We start from the raw sequence: 19,048 nt of genomic DNA, 5'->3' as shown, positions 1-19,048 counted from the left end.
GCCCTCCATTTCTAAACAGGAATTGTACCTGACCGTTATTCAGCCCTAAAGCAGTAAGGATTTCTGTAAGGAGCATCCCGTTCCATTTCAGTTTTCTGCCCTTCTTCTCCTCCCCTGTAGCATCCTGCATCTGAGCAAAGCAGTCACCTTAACCTCCAGTATCTTCCTTTGCCACCACCCAGGGAGATTTTTATCCCTCAGCCACAGCAGCAAGAACAACAGTCCCTCCCCCAGAGCCTGAGCCCACAGCAGTGCAAAGTCCACCTGCCTGTGTCCATCAACCCTGTAAGGTTTCCCGGTCACAGGCAGGCATGTTTTCAGGCCATGCCTCTCAGGAATCTCATTTCCCCCCCTCCTGAGCTTCCCTTCCACCAGGTTACTTCACAACACTCAGTGGAGTGTGAATGAAACACAGAAGCCAGGTAAGAAAAACTGTCCCGAAGGTGGAAGCGCCATGTGAGCACTGGCCTTCTGTACTCGCCACACAGGCACACAGCCTGTGGTGCTCTCTCCCTTGCCCATTTCCAAGTGTTAAAACGTTTCATTCTCTCACATTTTTAGAGTGATGCCTTTTTGGTTTATTTAGACAGTCTCACAAAATTGCCAAAGCTAGCTTTAAACCTCTCCCCCTTAGCTTCCAAACAGCTATAACAAAATGCTATGAAAAACTTAACTAACGATTAGAAAGCCTAAGCCTCACCTTCAAACCTGACTTTCAGCGCAATGATCAGGAAGCATACAAAGCCCAATTAAAAATCCAGATTTATAATTTTTTTTCTCACAAAACCCTTCTGTGCACGTTCCTTCCAATCATGTCCACAAACTTTAAGTTTAGATCTACTGATTCTTCTGCCTGTAAGATTCTTCCTGAGAGAAAACAGAATTGGTAAGAGTGGGGGAAAGTACAGAATAGAAACTGTAAAACTCTTTGAAGTTTCAGTGGTTTGGAGCAGATCCAAGTATCCTCCCTTCCAACCCTGCCAGGAGAGACCAAGATTCACAGTCTCCAAGTAGAAAGATGCCACTCCACCTACAAGCCCAGGATCTACAGAGCTATACAAGGTTTGGGTTCTGTAAAATTGTAAAGAACTATTTGGATTCAAGTCACCATTCCCCCTGTAAATGACAGACATTTATCAAATGACGTAGGTGCTGCCATGCCTCATTTGACTCTTAATTAGATTAAGTTGACAGTTTAATGTAAGTGCACAGGACGTCTTAATAAAGATGTGTTCCTTGGGGAAACTGTGCCTTTAAACAAAGAAAGACAGCCATAGGCTAATAGAGCACCGTGAAGCAGAGCGACACGGGTGGGTATCCTGAGAGAAAGCCAGCACCACCTCCCATCCTCATGATATGTTCAAAGATGAGGAGACAGCAGAAAGAAGACAGAAAAGAAGAGACTCCACCCACAAGCAGGCAGTGCCTTTCATTTGAATGGGCAGTACCCAGAGACAACACCCCCTCCAAGGATCCACAGTTATCAACAAGAACATATGAAACACTCAATGTGTGTCTAAAACTCTGTTAGGCACTCAGAGAAAATTGACAAGAATTCATGTCTAATTAAAAAATTACGGTGAAACACATAGAGAAGCAGTTTCTGAACAAGAGTGCCTTGTGGAGCACAGTAAATAATGACGCTGGGACTTGAAAGTGTGCAGTGGTACAGCAGAGATAACTACAAATGCTGGGAGTTTCCCGGCTTCTGGGTACAAGCACACCCCCCCCCTTGGCCTTTGGATGAGCATGCTATTGTGGCCTTTTCTGATGAGCCTCATTAAGGAAGGCACTTTCTTTGCAAGCACAAAGGGAATAGCTTAAGTATCCCGTCTGTAAGCATTCCGGATGTTCACCCACAGATGAGGTTTCTAGCGGGGAGTGAGAAAGTTATTCCTAAACCCTTACTGCGTCATCCCTCCCCACATGCTCTGTATGCATCGTGTAAGCCTTGTTCCAACCCCATATTTCCCAATGGAAAATGGTTTGTGATGATATAGTGACCAATGAGACCATGTAGGATAACCTGAGAGTGTCCTGGGCTGCCCTGGTCTTGATTGTCCTGTTATGATTATTAATAGTTTCTCTTTCATTCTCCAGAGACCACCTTTATTTGAGTGATGAATCATACAGTTTTCATTTACTGCATGGCTTATTCAGTAAATAGCCATCATGGCTAAGAAAAATGGATTTCCAATGTACAAGTCTTGGCAATAATTTTTAACATTAAAACTAAGAAAAATACTTTTCCAGTTACTTAGTCAAGTAGTTTATTTAACTAATAATGTTTTTCCTCTACAAGTTTTATCTCTAACTAGTCTTAGGATGACTATTTTGGTGGCTTATTTTGGTAGTCAAATTTCCAGTGAATGCCACACCCCTGACCCCATACCTAAAATTGTAGTTATGTTCAGATCTTGAACATGGCAAACAGGAATAGAGAAAAACTAGGTTAGGAAGTTTTGCACAGTTAGTATCAGGCCATTACCATTTGAGTTCTTAACACACACAGGCTAAATCCAATTCAACATTGCAATAATCCCTGCACAGAAAGGCACTTAATCTTGCCTGTCTCTGCTCCCCTAGGAAAGATTGTATCTAGATAACAACAGGTGCCAAGCACATCCCCTTCTTCGAGTTGGCAAGGCAGCATGAAGAGATCCCAGAGAAAGTGAGTGCTGCTCCCTTTGGGCTCTTACAACAGAAAGCTCCAGCTATTCTAAGGAAGGATGATTGAGGAAGGAGAAACTTATCTTATTGCCTCATCTTTCCTAAGGCCAGGTTTAGTCTAAGAGCTCAGCTTTTCAATAGCAAGTTATAGGGAGATTTTCTAGGCACACTCCAGAATGCAGATGAAGCAGAAGAAGGTCCAAACTAGAATAATGAATGAAAGGCCTCGTCTCTTGACATTCCCCCTCACTGCCTGTCCCTTGCTCTGGAGCAGAAGTGAATTACCATGGAAGGTGGTGCCAAACTTGTTTTTCTCTTCGAATTGAACCTTGCTTACTGTAAATAACAATTTAAGAGGTTCAACCTGGCCACACTCCTTCATGATAAGATACCACTCAAGAGTATGATCATAAACATGTCAAGGGCCCCTCTGTCTGAGGACTCTGAAGCCAGAGCATCTTTAAAACAGAAGTTCTCTGGAATTTCTCCAGGAATAGCTCACACCATTGACTTTTCTTTCCAGAAATTAGAAACCATAATAAACCACCTGGGTCTCCCTGGCAAAGTAGCAGTCAGAGGTACCCACAGTCAAAAAAGAGCCTAACGGAGGGACAAGGGTTTTTCAGTAGCACACCCAAAATGAAATTACAGTCTATAACAGATGAAGGTAGGCAATGTGTCTGCCACACTATGGCTTCTCCCCTTTCCTTTGGTTGTTCATTATTTAGCTGCCCCATTGCTCTGTGTAATGCACACAGAGTCCATGTTGCTCACAGGCATGTATTTATATTTCCCAAGGGTTGGCTCCTTCCTTGTTATTGGTGAACAATGCATGGAGTTTGCAATGCCTTCCAACCTAATCAAAGAGCCATTTGGAAAGATAGTAGAAAATGATACCATCTACCAGAGTACAGTCCCAGAGATTCGGAAAGTGATGTTGGAGTGGCCACATCACACATGGCAGTAACCTTCCCCAGTGCTTGGAAAGAGAGCCCTCAAGAACATTTGAATCCTTCACTTGAACTGGCCTGACCCCACAAACCCTTCTCCAATTGGATCCAGTGCTTGATACAGCATACTGAAAAAGACAAATGAATGGAGGGCTCTGATGCAGGCAGGTATTTAAGTAATCATAAAAGTGCATCTTGCCACCCAGGGAGCACACTTGCCACTGAACCCAGGCTTGAACCCTGGTCCAGACAGTGATGGTATTATGGGCCTGAACCCTGGTCCACATGGCCTACACAGTGATGGTGTCATGGGCCTGAACCCTGGTCCACATGGCCTACACAGTGATGGTGTCACGGGCCTGAACCCTGGTCCACATGGCCTACACAGTGATGGTGTCCACACCCTTAATTAAATTACCTCTCATATGTATTCTTTCAAGCACAATCTTATTTTAGTGAACTATTAAAATAAGATGAGGTGTTAAAAGTATTCAGACACTCTTACCTGTGACTTAACATCAGAATCATAAGATGAGCGAAAATATAGCACATTATTACTTTAATACCCTCAACTGTACTGTAAATGTAAATTTTCTCTGCCTTTTATCACTCTATCCTTGGTGTGATTTATGTTTATGATTTGACCTGTGGGAGGGGACTGTCTTATAGTTGGCACTTTTAATATATTACTTTGACTTTGTAACATTTTGGAAAATGAGGTCGATAAATCCACTAAAGCTATGTTTGCCATTTTTGATACATAGATCTTGATTAGTTTGGAAATGTGATTTCAAAAATGGTATCTTTAGGAAGCTGTCAAGAAAACTATGATACATGCAGACCTATCAGCTTCCTTTTCAACTAAGAAATGACCATGACATGAGCTACTAATATAGACAGTAAGATAAACATTCTGCTACAGCACAGCTTCTTATGTTTGCAGGATGAGATATAATGTCATGATTTGTGAATTTATTATGTTCAGTAATTTAAAGCTTCATCCCTCTGAAGTTAGATGAAGAATGGAAGAGCAGAAAACTGCGAAAACTAGACCCAAAACTTAGTCCTTATCTGAGAGCTCTTCAGTGTCAAGAGTATTGTTAGTGCAGTTCCCTGTGTAACCCAAAGTACTTTTATGAATAAATATGAGTCTATCAGGGCCTCAGTAAATGGAATTTAATTGCTAAGTGGAAGGTAAGTCCTAGTGAGATTATGGTAATATAAAGTGTCAGTTCTACACTAATGGCAGTATCTAGAAGGTAATAATCTTCCATTCCTGACATGGCTCTATCTTTCTCATGACAGGACATTTCTCATTCAAAATCCTAGACCGCCACAGTAAACATGAAGGCTCCCTAAAAAGGAGCAATCCTACTAGAAAACTAATTTGTCTACATGGCTTACAGGCAGGCATAATCCCTGTGCCGCCAATGGACAAGGCTAGCCCACTACCCAAAATAACTGTGCTCCAGATCGAAACAACCAAATTAGGTCTTATTGTAACATTTTTCCAACTTGTTGATAAACCATTTGGGTTTATAGTGCTCCATATAATGCAACCCTATTATAAAGTCATGGTAGCCTAACATTGAGATGTTCTGTGCTACATTCCCCTCAATCTGCTTGAATAGTATTAAGTTGCCCCTCTATAAATTTTAATTAAAAAAATAATCATTTATGTGATTATATATCATAGCAATATAATTATTTACATGACTGTGATAATAACGTTCTAAAATGTATTCCAACTTAAAACTGACTTACATATTAAACATAAGGAGGAAGATTTTTTTTTTTTTGGCAAGGAAATTTTGTAATTATTTTATCAACAGTGTGTTTTCTGGCCTAGAAGGATTTGGTGGCAACTTTTAGTTAATTTTTGGCTGTATGAGCTCTAGTAAGTTCATCATAAAGGCAATAATATCCTGTCACTCACAGATGAATCTCAGGTCATCCTTAACATAACCCTTATTTGGCTGGGTGTTTATTGGCAAGAGGTTTATGTACATGTGTCTTCTGCATGTCTCAGATTAAACCATCACATGGTTTAGGCATGCATCTATTGGAAGAACCAAAGAGGAAGGTGAAGCATACTTGAAGATCATAGGAAAGAAATTATACCACTGTGGACAGGAGCAGTGGCACATGCACTTGAGCTCAGCACTAGAGGGGATGAAGCAAGAAAATCCTGCTTGAAGCCGGGCGGTGGTGGCGCACGCCTTTAATCCCAGCACTTGGGAGGCAGAGGCAGGTGGATTTCTGAGTTCGAGGCCAGCCTGGTCTACAGAGTGAGTTCCAGGACAGCCAGGGCTACAGAGAGAAACCCTGTCTCGAAAACAAAACAAAAACAAACAAAAAAACAGAGAGAGAGAGAGAGAGAGAGAGAGAGAGAGAGAGAGAGAGAGAGAGAGAGAGGGAGGAAGGGAGGAAGGGAGGAAGGAAGGAAGGAAGGAAGGAAGGAAGAAAGAAAGAAAGAAAGAAAGAAAGAAAGAAAGAAAGAAAGAAAGAAAGAAAGAAAGAAAGAAAATAAATCCTGCTTGAGGTCAGCCTGGGCTACATAGGCTTCCTTGTTTGCAAGAAAGAAGAAAAGAAGGAAGGCAAAAAAGAGGGCAAAGAGAGGGGACAACCAAAGAGCATAGGGTGTTGTGCTTCCACAGCAATAGTGAAGACAGAACACAATACTAGATAGTGAGTCTTAATTACAAGCAAGTTAAAAACAAAAAGGCATTTTCATGCATCTTTTTATTTTCCTAAAAATGATCCTGAAGAGTCACCTGGGATATGATACAGAAGGAGTTCTGTGAGTCTCTCCACCATGGGCTTATCTTACCACCTGCACAACAAAGGACTTTTAGAAGGACACAGCCTGGCAGTCCTGTGTGTTCCCTCTGTGGGATGCAATAGCTTTGGGAAGCAAATGAAAACTCAAGGGACAGTTTAGTAATGTCATCTTCTATGCATTCAATAGTTCAATACAGAGTGTATTTCTTCAGCACATCTATAAGGGTGTAGAGAGAACCTGATTGTGTCCATCCTTACCCTATGAGAGCAGCTGGTCTCCAAATACTTCCAATACAGACAACCAGGATCTCCAGGGTCCTAGAATTCTAAATGTAAAACATTCCTACATTTAAGAAGTGTCTCATGTTTTTGATGTTAATGACTTTGTGTTGTTAGATAAGTTGTGGCCAAGTCATAATTCACATGCAGGTTCTACTTTGCTAGAATTGACAAGCTTAACTGAATTGCTTGGGCATAACTTGAACTTTCTAAATTATTAGGAATCTCAAAATATTTGGACTGGTATTAAAAGTGTGATCATGGATTGAAATATTCACTTTTCATCTTAGTGTTTGATGAAAAAGTATCATAATAAGGTTTCAAAGAACTCTTGCTGCATAGATTTTTGGTTCTGAATTGACATACCTCGAAATAAATAGTCTTAATATTGAACATAAAAATTTAATAATATTTGGAAACCGTGTTTTTCCATGCTCATAAAAGAATACATATCTTTTTATTTTCATATACGTGGGAATACGTAAACATACTGACACATAGGCAGGCAAATCTAGCCACCAACTTCCATTGATTTTAGAAACAAATGATCAAGAAGTATAAACATAAGCACGAGATTTGGGTTGGGGGAGTTGTAGTATCAACAAAACAGAAAATAAAGACGAATTTTAAAATGCCATAAATGAATTTCAACTTTAATTCCCCATTTTCCCATCCAGAACAAGTGCCACCCAGGACCAGTTTTCGAATGGATTCCTCTGGCAAGTATTCAGAATTCACAGTTCTGTGAATGCACGTCTTCCACTTCGTGTAACCAGTCATTCTCCTGAGTAGTATCAGCTTTTCACTATGTACTGTTCACTGTGAGGGTTGACTCACCTATACACTCACATATGTTCAAGACAGAGAGCAAGCCTCGGCCACTCTGGGTCTGGATGCTTGCAACAAAAGACAACGCATCATAAAAAAAGTTACTAAAAGATTGTACTCAGAACACCTGTTGAAGAAAACCCTCAGATTAAACAGATCCATGCTGTCCAGAAGAGCAGCTACTAGATACTAGAATGCATTGTAGATGAATTATCAAGCTGTGTACTACCCACACTGGATTTCCCAGTCTTAGTTCAAAACTAAGCCTTGTTACTTGCTTTGTATTAAGATGGTATTTGGATAATTGTTAAAATATATTATTAAAATTGATATCTGTTAAAATTTAAAGTGACTACCTGGCAATATTAAATAACTCCTATAATTTATTTTAGCCAGATAAATGGAAATATCTCAGGAGAGGAAAGTTAAATATTCCCCCCCAAAAATCTTATTAAAGAAAGTATTAATATAGATTGAAATTATTTTCAGCTTAATTAAATGCCTCTATCAACTTGGTTTTTTTTTTAATAATTCTAGTTACAAAACGTATTTTGATACTATTTTAAAGTAAGGTACACTATTATAGCTTCTAATTTAAGAACTTAAGAAATATCTTTACTTTTACTTGTTTTTTTTATTTATTCCTCCCAAAACTACATCATTGTTTATGATGTAAGCTATAATATATAACATTGTTGTAGACAAAAGGAGGAAAAGAAGAACTAACTTCCCTCTCAAGTTCCTGATGAGACCCTCTGAACATCTGGTTAGACTGGTAGATCTGAGTCCTGCACACTCAGAGTGTGCAGCGGCAGTGTTTCCTAGTAACAGCCCCACCTCACCACCATGGGCCTCAGCACACATCCTAGTGCATTTCCATGGTGACAGCTCATTATCCACCTCAGCTCTAACATCCCTCAGAGAGTATGTGCACTGGAGACCATTCATTCCTTAAGTTCCTCTGCCATTTTTTGAGTATGTATAAAACATATAAGATACTGCTTACCATCCAAATATTGTCTAAAGTAAGTGTTTAGCTCGGTTTGAAATCTTTAGACTGTGGCTGTTCTTATATCTGACTAAGCTGCTGACTATAAAACCCTTGTCATGTTTAAAATTATCTTATGTACAGGGAGAAAATGATTATTAATATTACTAGGCCTAGTAATTATGTTTTAAATGGAAATCAGGACTTAATGTGGCCTCAGAAAATATACTTCTTGAAACATTTCAATGTTCAAATGTATTTTATTTAGAAATTAAAGAGAAGGGTCACCCAATAGCTTGTTATCTTGATATATGTACAGTCATACTTTACATCTAAAATATAAAAGATAAAAGTTATTAGTTTGAATACCTTATTCTAATGTATGACTCAAATTTTTAAGAAAGAACCAATCCAAATATTTTAAGCGTACACATAAATTAACAAAATATAGAAAATTATGACTATATTCAACATAACTCCCTAATGAAATTTCTTACAGAGTTAAAATAATTTTTCATCAAATTATCCAAGGCAGGTCAGGCAGACCACATGAGCCTAGCTAGGGAGAGTCACAGGAACCACATGCAGCTTGTCTTGCTTAGGGCTCATCTTTAGAACCCAGGACCATAAACCAGCAGTATCAATCAGGACAGAAATCAATCAAATGGAAAAAGAATAAAAAGTCTGTCCAGTTTGTAATTAAAGTGATATAAGGACATTAAAGAATTCAGTAATCAAACCAGGCTAGGTGCCACATGGCTCTAATCTCAGCACTTGGAAGGCAGAGGCTGGTGGGGAGCCAGGAGAGAGGGAGGGAGGGAAGGATGGAGGGAGGGAGGGAGGGAGAGAGAGAGAGAAAAGACAGTAAGGGAGGTGTAGAACAGAAGAGAGGAGGGGAGGGGAGGGGAGGGGAGGGGAGGGGAGGGAAAGTGAGGGGAGGAGTTCTATTATACCCACAGCCTGCTGCTATCTTATTACCAAAGGAATAAAGGGGGAAGGTAAAGAAGAAAGATTCCTTAAAAACCAAATGTATCAGCTACTTACATGGTAATGTTTGATTCCAGTGATCAAAACCAATTAACTCTTCTATAACTCATTCAGTATCTGGAGTGCTTGAAAATCCAAACCCTCAGATATATTTAACAATACTCTTCAATTCCTCGGACCTTTCTCAGGCCTCCTAGATCTCTTTACAAGAAAAAAACAAAAACAGCAACAGTCTTCTCAATAGGGAAAAATGAATAAATAAAGGCTCTTGCATCAAGTGTGATAATAAGGCACAGTACTTTTGTTTTAATTAACAAATGAAAGAGATTCAACTACCAAAATACAACATACATGTTTACAACAGCTTCCCATGTGACAAATCAACCCACAGAAAATGCTGCTCTCAAAACCATGATTTTCAAAGGCACAAGTTCTTTAAATGTGAAGTGTCCTAGAGTCTTGATGCAAACAGGAACCAGCTTTTAAAAAATCTGCTGGCCTTTGTTATGAGGGAAATTGTCCTGATACCATTTACTACTTTCTTGAGACAGAGTCTCTCACTCCAGGTCCCTGTCTTGTGACTTGAACTCACACTGATGCACCCAGCCCAGGAACCGGGATTAACATTTTGCACCAGCACACCTGGCTTTGTTTACTGTGCTTTGAATGGAGCTTTTATAAGACTGGTGTGAGCCCAGAATACATTAGAGCTTGTGTATTCCATCTCACTGTCTTTCCTCAAAGGTCAGAGTCTCATCAGAGACTAATATCATAAAGCACTTTGTGAACTATATGCCTGTATGAAGTGGGACCCTTCTTCTAAGAAAGAAGTGCTTCTGGCCATGGCTAATCCATAAAACAACAATGTCCAGGAGATCTTCTATCTCCTTTCAGTCCATCCCCCTAACCTCACTGTCTCCTTGTTAACATCTGAAGAGTGTACCTGACAGTCTTTCTCAAATTGCTGAGGGAGAAGAAGAAAATAAAAGCAAGTACAAAACAAAACAAACAAGGAAGCAGAAGAGAGGAGGGTGTGTGAGCATGGTTGAGGAGCATCCTAAGCGACTCAGGACAGGTTAGTGTCTGCCAGGCCCCTTTAGCTGATGAGCTGCCAAGTGCACGCTTTCCTTCTAGACAAGATGGACACTGGGGACAATGAACTGCAGAGGTGAAGAAGGAAGCATTTGCCTGGGACCTCCTCACTTACATTAATAAGGGGAAAGGTAAAAACACAATACGATAACTGAGCCGGTCATCAGAAGACCAGCCATGGTGAGGTAATAAAACCTCAAAACTAACAAAGCAAGGAAGGAAAAGGACAGTGCATCCTATCTTTGTGCTTAAAATCATAGTTAGTGCGTAAGGCCAGGCTCAAAAAGGAAGAAAAACAAAACAGAAGAAAAATGTCTGCCTAGAACAGAAAGGAACATGAAGCAGTTGAAGACAGGGAAGATCAGAGCGATAGCCAGGACCCCCTCCACCACTCCCAGGACTAGAAGGACCATGGTTCAGCAGCTGAAAGCACTCACTGCTCCAGGGGATGCAATGCTATGTTGGGTCCTCTACAGGCAATAGTGTGTAAACACATTTGTGCATACACAAGTTAGTTTTCAATCGTCAGGGAAACGGCCATCAGAATGTAAAAGGAGGCCATCTTGCCTCTGCATCTGTTTTTTAGGATTAAATAAATAAACCAGATAAAATCTAGAATTGTTTCTACTTCAAAAATACTGATTCATTCACTAAGAAAAGTTCTTATATCCTACAACAGTACTCTCTGACATAAACCAAATCCTTAGTACCTGACACATCTCAAAACACCATTGCTGGGGTTGTCATAGTCTTAGCATTTCCTTATAGGGGAAATCTCTTAACAGATAAGATATAGCATACAGTAGAACCCTCTTGGTGTTCTTTGGGCAGCACACACAGGTACCAATGTCATGAAGGAACAATTTTTCATTGGTGGGTACACACATCAGTCATGCTAGAAAGAGGAAAGGTAGGGAAAAGTTCTGTCTCTTAAAATACAAAAGCACCATTACCTTATTCTTGCATTTCCTATGTTTCTACGGTTGAGCGTGTCCCGAGTTTAAAGTGACCTAGAATGTGGAGGGGGAGGGGTTGGTGTTGATAGCTGTATCCTAACCAGTTTGTGGAGGTTGGACTGTGCTGAGCTATAATTTCTTCCCCATGTATTTCTCTGACCCTTGGGAAACCTACTGCTATGGTTTTATAGGATTGTCCTACCAGCCTCCAGATGTCTCAAGGCTATTGAGTTTTAAAACCATTGTGTCTTATATTGTATTGAGCAAAGTTTTTACCATTTCTTTGCCACCTAATTCTAACTAATAACTGAGCCCTTCTGACTTTTCCCACCTTTAAAGTATGAATGATTGCACAGCTTTTAAAGGATAAATAGTAGATATGGAAATCTAACTGGTTATTCTTCTTTGACAGTGTTGTAGTATTAGTTGAGTGTGAAAGACCTTGGTTATATGTTTGGGCATAAAAGATACAAATTCTTGTGAGTCTTGGACAGTATACATATATATAGGATTTATAAGCCAGTTCAGGTCTCTTAAGGGAGTACCAGACAATCATCATTTGCCCGAATGTCAGAAGTAGACAGCTTGCCTTTCATTTGTCACTGAAAATGGCCCAGATTGTTGGGTACGAAGCCCAGCCTAGAATGGCTCTATTTGGTGTGCTGTACCTACAGCCCTTTACTGGAGAGCCTTGATTGATGTGCTTCCCCCAAAGACTGCATAAAAGAAATGTGTGGCATTCTCTTTGAAGAGTCAAGTGTTTTTCATTGTTTTAGTTTATTCTAGAAATGAAATAAATACCATTCAGGAGAGTTTCCCAACTTTCTTAAAGATCCATTTCTGTTCTTTTGATTTGACTTTAGCTGGGAGTCCCTCATCCAATTTATTTTCAAGATGCTAATGAAATCGATAGTTCATAATGGCTTCCATATTGGTTCTTCTTGGGCTTAGATTTCTGCGTGTATCTTATAAAAAGGACTAAAGGAGCTAACCAAAAATAAATTACCTAACTTCCCAATGAAGAAAAATTTAAAGAATATTTTATAATTTTTGCAATTTTAAAAGATACAGCTTCTATTAGACATTATAACACACATGCACACATACACGCACAAACATACACGCCAGCAGAGACCAACACTGAATGCAGCAAATTGGAAACAGACTGTAGTAGCTTACTAGGCAGTACTTAAATTGACACTTGCAGGTTTTGCCATCTGGTCTCTCACTCATTTTCTGAGGTAATCAGAGCAAACATCCTCAAAGTTATAGGGAAGCAGGCAAGCTTCCTAAAGGCAATCCAAAGTTCTGTGGAATATTAAAATTTATCATCAACTTGTTTATCCCTGAAACTCATGTGTTCTCTCCACCTGCGGAAGATGCCCTAGCAATGGTTGCAGCTGCTCACTGCCTTTCCGGGAACTACGTACATCTAGAGTGCACACTTCTTTGCCACCGTGTTTTTTCTCTCCTCTGTGCTTTCCATTGACTAACAACACTCTCATTAATCACATCCACAAAATTAATTTGTCATCAATGTGCTCTGTTTCTTGGGAGGTGGGGAAGAGGCAGTATTCGTTACTCAATGGGGTTTCCTTTATGCCAGGTCCAGATTATAAAGAATTGGATGTTCACCTTCGGAGGATGGAGTCTGGATTTGGCTTCAGAATCCTTGGGGGAGATGAGCCTGGACAGCCTGTAAGTTGAATCTAGTGTATTTCCACGCATGACTGTTTTGTGCAGAAATACCAGGAAAACATCATTTAGTATGGCATTGAAACAGAAATGTTAAGAAAATTGCAATTTGTTTTCTCTTTTCTATTTCCCTTAACAATACTTTACAACATACAAGCATCTCTATGGCCATTATCTCATCACGATACTGTCTCGAAGAATGGACCAGTTTTTGTTGAGTAGTTCAATTATTTAATGGTTCTGGAACATGGAATTCTATAAGAGACAGTCATAAAATAAGACAGATGAGGTGGAGGTGGCTGGAAACCACAGAATTATATATGTTAGCAACACAAAAACAATAAAGACTAGAAAACAAAGGGGTAAATAGATATAAAATCAAATTCTCTGCTACAAAAGCTAAACCAGATTGAATTAAGGCATTATGAGAAGAATATGTTCATGGATCAGCAGCAGTTGAAAGTCTACTGAAAATTTGATATTGGTTCTGGAGCAATCTTTATATTAATATACCCATATAGCCATATGGATACACATACTCAGAATGAAAGCATAATGTAGAGTACTCATAGATATACAGAAAGCATAATAAACCTTTGTGAGTGTATAGTAAAATATCCTCCCAAAACACTGATTGTAGAGATGTATCTTAAATTGTGCTCAAGGAAACAGAGGCCCGATGTGAGTACATCCCATCCTAGCTCATGTAAGAGACTAAACAGTAAGCATCTGTTTGGTCATCTGCATGATAAGGGTAGCCAGAATCACCATCCTATAGAATGACTTTAAAGGACTATGGATGACATAAGCTAAAACTCTTGATGCCTGGGTCATAACAACTTCAAAGAAAAATCTCTATGATCATCAGCCTGTCTTCCAGCATATTAGTAGATTGTTTCTCAGAGAAATATAAAATTGACCAGCAGAAATTCCAAAAGAAAAGTCAGTCTAACAAAAGAAAGGAACCCATAATAATTACAACTGTCCCCATGTAAATGGCCTTTGTATAGCTAGAGTGAGCTCCTTCACTCTGGAGACATTCAAGCAGAGTCATTGAGAGACGACGGACAAGAATCATGGAGACAATTAGTCTGCCCCGTAAGAGAAGCTCTACTGGCTAATGTAGGAGGTCTCTTACTGCAGAAAACTACAGGGAAAGGGTTTTCTAATTCCCTGGAACAAACTAGGCAACAATTACCCAGCATTCCCCTAACCCCCCAGCTGCCAAAGACAGTAGGAAAACTCATTGGCCAAAAATTAGTCCCACTTTTCCTTTCAGAAGGGGAGAGGATAGCAAGCTTAGGTAGGCCCTAAGGAACTTTAAACATCCTGGAGGGGCTTAGTCCTTGGGGACTTAGTTAAGGACTGTGCTTTCATTTGCTCCCTTCACAGCTGTAGTCCTTTATCCCCCTTGTCACCTCCTTCTGAGATGCTCTGTCACCTGACCAGCCCTCCAGCCTCCTTCCCTTCAATAGCTCATTTGATATGCAAAGGAGTGAGATGACCTGGAGCTTCTTCTTCGATGTGGACAACACTGATTGTACCTCTAGGCAGGGCAGGGATGGGAGGTATGCCGGCTTCTACAGTGTGTTTGTCTGGCTTGCCTTCCTTCCGAATTGCTCAGACATGCTCATTTGCTCACACATTCAGTTTGATCAGCAAGAATTTCTGTCTATTCTAAGCCAGGATTTCATCCTTTCTGTTTATCTCTTAGTCCATAAATGAAGTTGTGCTGTTTAACTAGAGAGACCCAAAAGTAAGCTTAAACTCACATCTGCCCAAGTCTACCCAAGACTTCTCCCATCAACTAAAATGAGCTTGCTAAACTACGAAGTAAAGAGTGTCTACACACTGGCTCCATTTTAGATCCAGCTGAAGGTATGGAGATCCCTAATGTATAAATGTCACAGGGTACCAGTTGAATTTTGTCTAAGTCCAGTGAAAGGTTGTGCACACACAGAGCACATGAAGTACACTGAGTACATGTGGGTAGTCAACAAGGGGTAAGAAAAACTGAAGATTCACTGTGTGCTAGTCTCCTCTGCCTCGGGAATGTCTCCAAGACAAATGAAGCCTCACCTGCCCAAGCCTCAAGCCATGGAACACCCCCAAAGCAGCCACTGTGGGTTTTATGCTCTGAAATAATAGGACACTCAGGCTAAAGGACATAGCCCAGACTATCTTAGCCAGCCCTCCTTATCTCAGGGTGTTTTACTCACAGAACATTCAAGTAGTCCTTAAAGAACTACAAACAAGTAGTCAGACCATGTCAGTCTGAAGCCACTGGAGACTGCCCTGTCTACCCACAGCCTTCCTCGGCTTAGATAATTCACTAAGACAACCAAGAGCTCAAAAACATGTTATGGGGAAAGTTTCCAATTAGCAGTAATCATGTCTTGGCTACGTTATAGCACTATGCAGAACTCCATGAGGTTTGGGTGGGATTTTGTCCTCTAATCTGACACAGAACTTGGTCCAACATATATGTGTTCGGTGGAACTGAAGAGAGTACTTAACCTCGAGACAAAGCTGAGTGTTTCAGAGTGAGTGCTGATCTCCAGTTCAGACTGAGGCCTCTCCAGAACGTAGGAGTGACCTTGTCCTAGACACCTAGACACGAGATGCAGTTCCAGGCCTGTAGCATATTCTCCCCCCAACCCCAGTATTTTTACACTGTTGAGCACTGATTCATTTTTTTTAAATGTGATTTCCATTTTCTCTTGAAAAACAGATTTAATAACATTTCTATTATAACAACTGGCTGGAACCAGTTAAGACCAAGCAGGACCATAGTTCCAAAAACTCCCTTGATACATCTATTTCTCATTTACCCACCTATCTTTGAAACTATCTTCCAAGACTGAAAAGAAATGAAGAGGGTGACTGCTTTATATCAAAGGAGCCTCTAACCTGGGCCAGTGGATGGCTCATCTATTCCCTAAGCACTGACAATATTGCAGTTTTAATTCGACAAAGCCTTAGATTCTTTCTCCTGTGTATGGATACACACGTTGAACTATGAAATGGACATAAGGCAGCAATGATATGGATTTTGGTGTCTGCTGGACCACTGCACTCAGGACTATTTTGGGAGACACACCAACACCCCAGTCAGTAAATATCACTTCATCCATCCCACTCTCCAGAAGCAGATGGGCTTGCCTAAGTCATGAGATGTGTGAAGACGTAGCTAGCTCAAAGAGCTAGACCGTAGGTTACAACCTGTGGGTCACAACAAAGTCCTTTTATGGTTGAGGGTCCCTCTGCTCATTTTGTACACAAGTTCCCAGATTCCCAGCCCTCTGAACTCAATCTTCACATCCCCAAATCCTTCTTCTTCTTTACAAGGTAGGCATCAAGTATTTATAATAAGCCTCAAGTTACATGGATTTCTGGTTATATTTATTGTTTTTATTAAAAGATGTGTTCCTTTATTTAAATGATTTAAGGTATACTCCTAGGGCTGGAGAGATAGCTCCGTGGTTAAGAGCACTGGCTGCTCTTCCAGAGGTCCTGAGTTCAATTCCCAGTAGCCACATGATGGCTCATGACCATCTATAAAGTATATCTGATGCCTTCTTCTGTCATGCAGGTACACATGCAGCAGAGCACTCACATGTTAAATAAAAAAATAAACTTAAAAAAAAAGATATACTCCTGCTACAGTTTTCAATTCTGGCACTTCAACCAAAAAATAGCAACCTATCTCATCTTAATGCAAGAAAGGCTAAAACGTGAGCTTTCCAAACCAGAATGCTGCACCTCAGAGGATGACTGTCAATAACAGGGAGTCTACTCCAAGAAAAATCTTATCAGTCTGTCCTTCCTGCTTCCCCACATGCTAAGCTCAGCGATCACATACAAACCCACCACCTCATTTGATGGCTCGTGCGCTGCAGTTGCTGAGGCTGGGAAGGTAATGTGTTTATCAACCACAGGTCTCACGGGTCACGTCGGACACGTTTCTGCGTCCATATTTATGAAATGGTAGTGACCCCCAGGGTTCATGTCGAACATGACAACTAGGCTTCCACAGATGATGAACGGCAGGACTCCTGTTCAAGCAAAGTGTCCCGGCATTTTTTTTTTCTTTAAAAAGGAGATACTTTTCACAGTTAAGTAACAATAGAAATAGAAAGAAATGAAAAATTGCCAGAGAGTAACAAAAATGAGATTCCCTGCTGTGTGTTGAAAAGCAATAGAAAGGCATCAAAATGGAAAGATCTAGAAAATATCACAGTGGAGAAAAGCCTGTACGGAGAAAAACCTTCCAAAATAAAAAGAAGCCATGGTCCAGACCTATCCTCCTCACTGGAGTCTGACACCTGCTCCCGGAGCTGTTCTGAAAGCAGAGGGCGTTTAATGTTTTGTAGGACTTGGCTGCTGAACAGATCTGCTGGGGTTGTGTTTACTTGGGGCAAACAGTGCAGGAAGGATCAAAAGAATTTAAAGGCCAGCAGAAGTGGTTTTTGGTTGGGTTTTTGTTTGGTCTTTTCTCATTATCTCTTCCCCTGGCTTCCTGGTACCTCAGATACCTGAGTCTAAATTACTCTTTCACATCACACACTGTTTTGTTCTGTGCTCTCAAAGCTTGGGAGAAAGTAGAGTCATGAAGCTGTTTCTTTGGAGCTTATTCATTTATTCATTTATTTAGAATTTACTACATGATCACCATATTTGCATCATCGCCCCTCTCCCTTCCCATTCCCCTCCTCCCCCCTCCCCCTCCCCTCTTCTCATGCCACACAGATCCCAGCACACAGATCCCAGTCCCTCTCTAGTTTATGGCTTTTTTTCGTTATGTATTATTATTTTATAAACACACATATAAATACAACCTGCTGAGTTCATTTGGCATGGCTGAAACATATAAGACTTTAGGGCTGAGCACTCGGTATTAGAGAACACAACTGAAAAGACCCTGGCTATGGACCTTTATGGGGTCACTGTTTTCTAAGTTTTCCCACTGAGTTTTTTTTCCAAGCCAGAACAACAGAGATGGGATAGAATGTTCTTCAAAGAGTATGGAGAAAAGAAATCTGAAGAGTATGAGGCTGATGTGTCTGTTGAAGCCAGAGAGATAGTGAATGGGCAAGGCTGCATTGGCTGGGCTGGCTTTATGGCCAGCGTGGTCAGTGGTCAATAAGAGCAGAAGGAAGATATGACATAAGGGAACCCACATCAGCAACTTTCAATATACCCAGAAAGTGACCTGGGTAATGGGCTAGGGACCAACTTGGGATATGACCAGTAAGACATAGGTCCGTGGCCATTGAACCAAATGGAAATGCTCAGTGTGGCTCATAGGAGTATGAGTCTTCCATCAGCTCCCAGAACTTACTAACCACGCAAAATCTCATACTCGGGCTGGGTATCATGCCACAGGTCTTTAGTTTCACCTCTCAGAGGGCAGAAACAGGCATGTTTCTATGAGTTTGGAGCCAGCTTGACCTACATAGAGAATATCACAACAGCCAGAGCTACCTAGTGAGCTCATACCCCAAAACAAACAAAAAATAATATCAATAACCTCATACCTCATCTCAGGCCTGTAGAATCCCAAGGAAGGGTGGTCTGGAAGAGTTTAACAGTTCCTGGGTGATACCAATATGCCCTAAAGTTTGAGACCAACTATCTGAAAGGTTCAAGGTATCCCAAGACATGTTCTCATGAGCGTACACCAGTGTGTAATATATACATTGGGAAGCCAACATGAGTCACTTGGGAGAATAACATGACTTATGGTGCAAGACAGAGCTATAGATTATCCAGTTCCTGCAGTTAACATAGCAAATGGGAAATAATATATATCAAGTATACAA

At 40.6% G+C, this 19,048-nt stretch overlaps 1 protein-coding gene across 3 annotated transcripts in view; it reads left to right on the top strand.

Moving 5' to 3' along the window:
* The window catches only part of Magi2 (membrane associated guanylate kinase, WW and PDZ domain containing 2), a 1,345,877-nt gene that overhangs the window by 1,197,619 nt on the left and 129,210 nt on the right, over positions 1–19,048 (top strand). For 2 of the 3 annotated variants that reach the window (XM_028778109.1, XM_028778111.1), the window contains exons 13-14: positions 7,358–7,399; positions 13,138–13,229. In XM_028778109.1, the coding sequence (XP_028633942.1) occupies positions 7,358–7,399; positions 13,138–13,229 (134 nt within the window). The remainder of the gene's footprint in view (positions 1–7,357; positions 7,400–13,137; positions 13,230–19,048) is intronic. The other variant, XM_028778110.1, reaches the window with a different exon arrangement.

The sequence above is a fragment of the Grammomys surdaster genome, unplaced genomic scaffold, assembly GCF_004785775.1.
Source record: "Grammomys surdaster isolate TR1022 unplaced genomic scaffold, NIH_TR_1.0 325, whole genome shotgun sequence".
Taxonomy (NCBI): domain Eukaryota; kingdom Metazoa; phylum Chordata; class Mammalia; order Rodentia; family Muridae; genus Grammomys; species Grammomys surdaster.
Note: the sequence above shows the minus strand (reverse complement) of the source record. Positions and strands in the feature narration are given on the sequence as shown.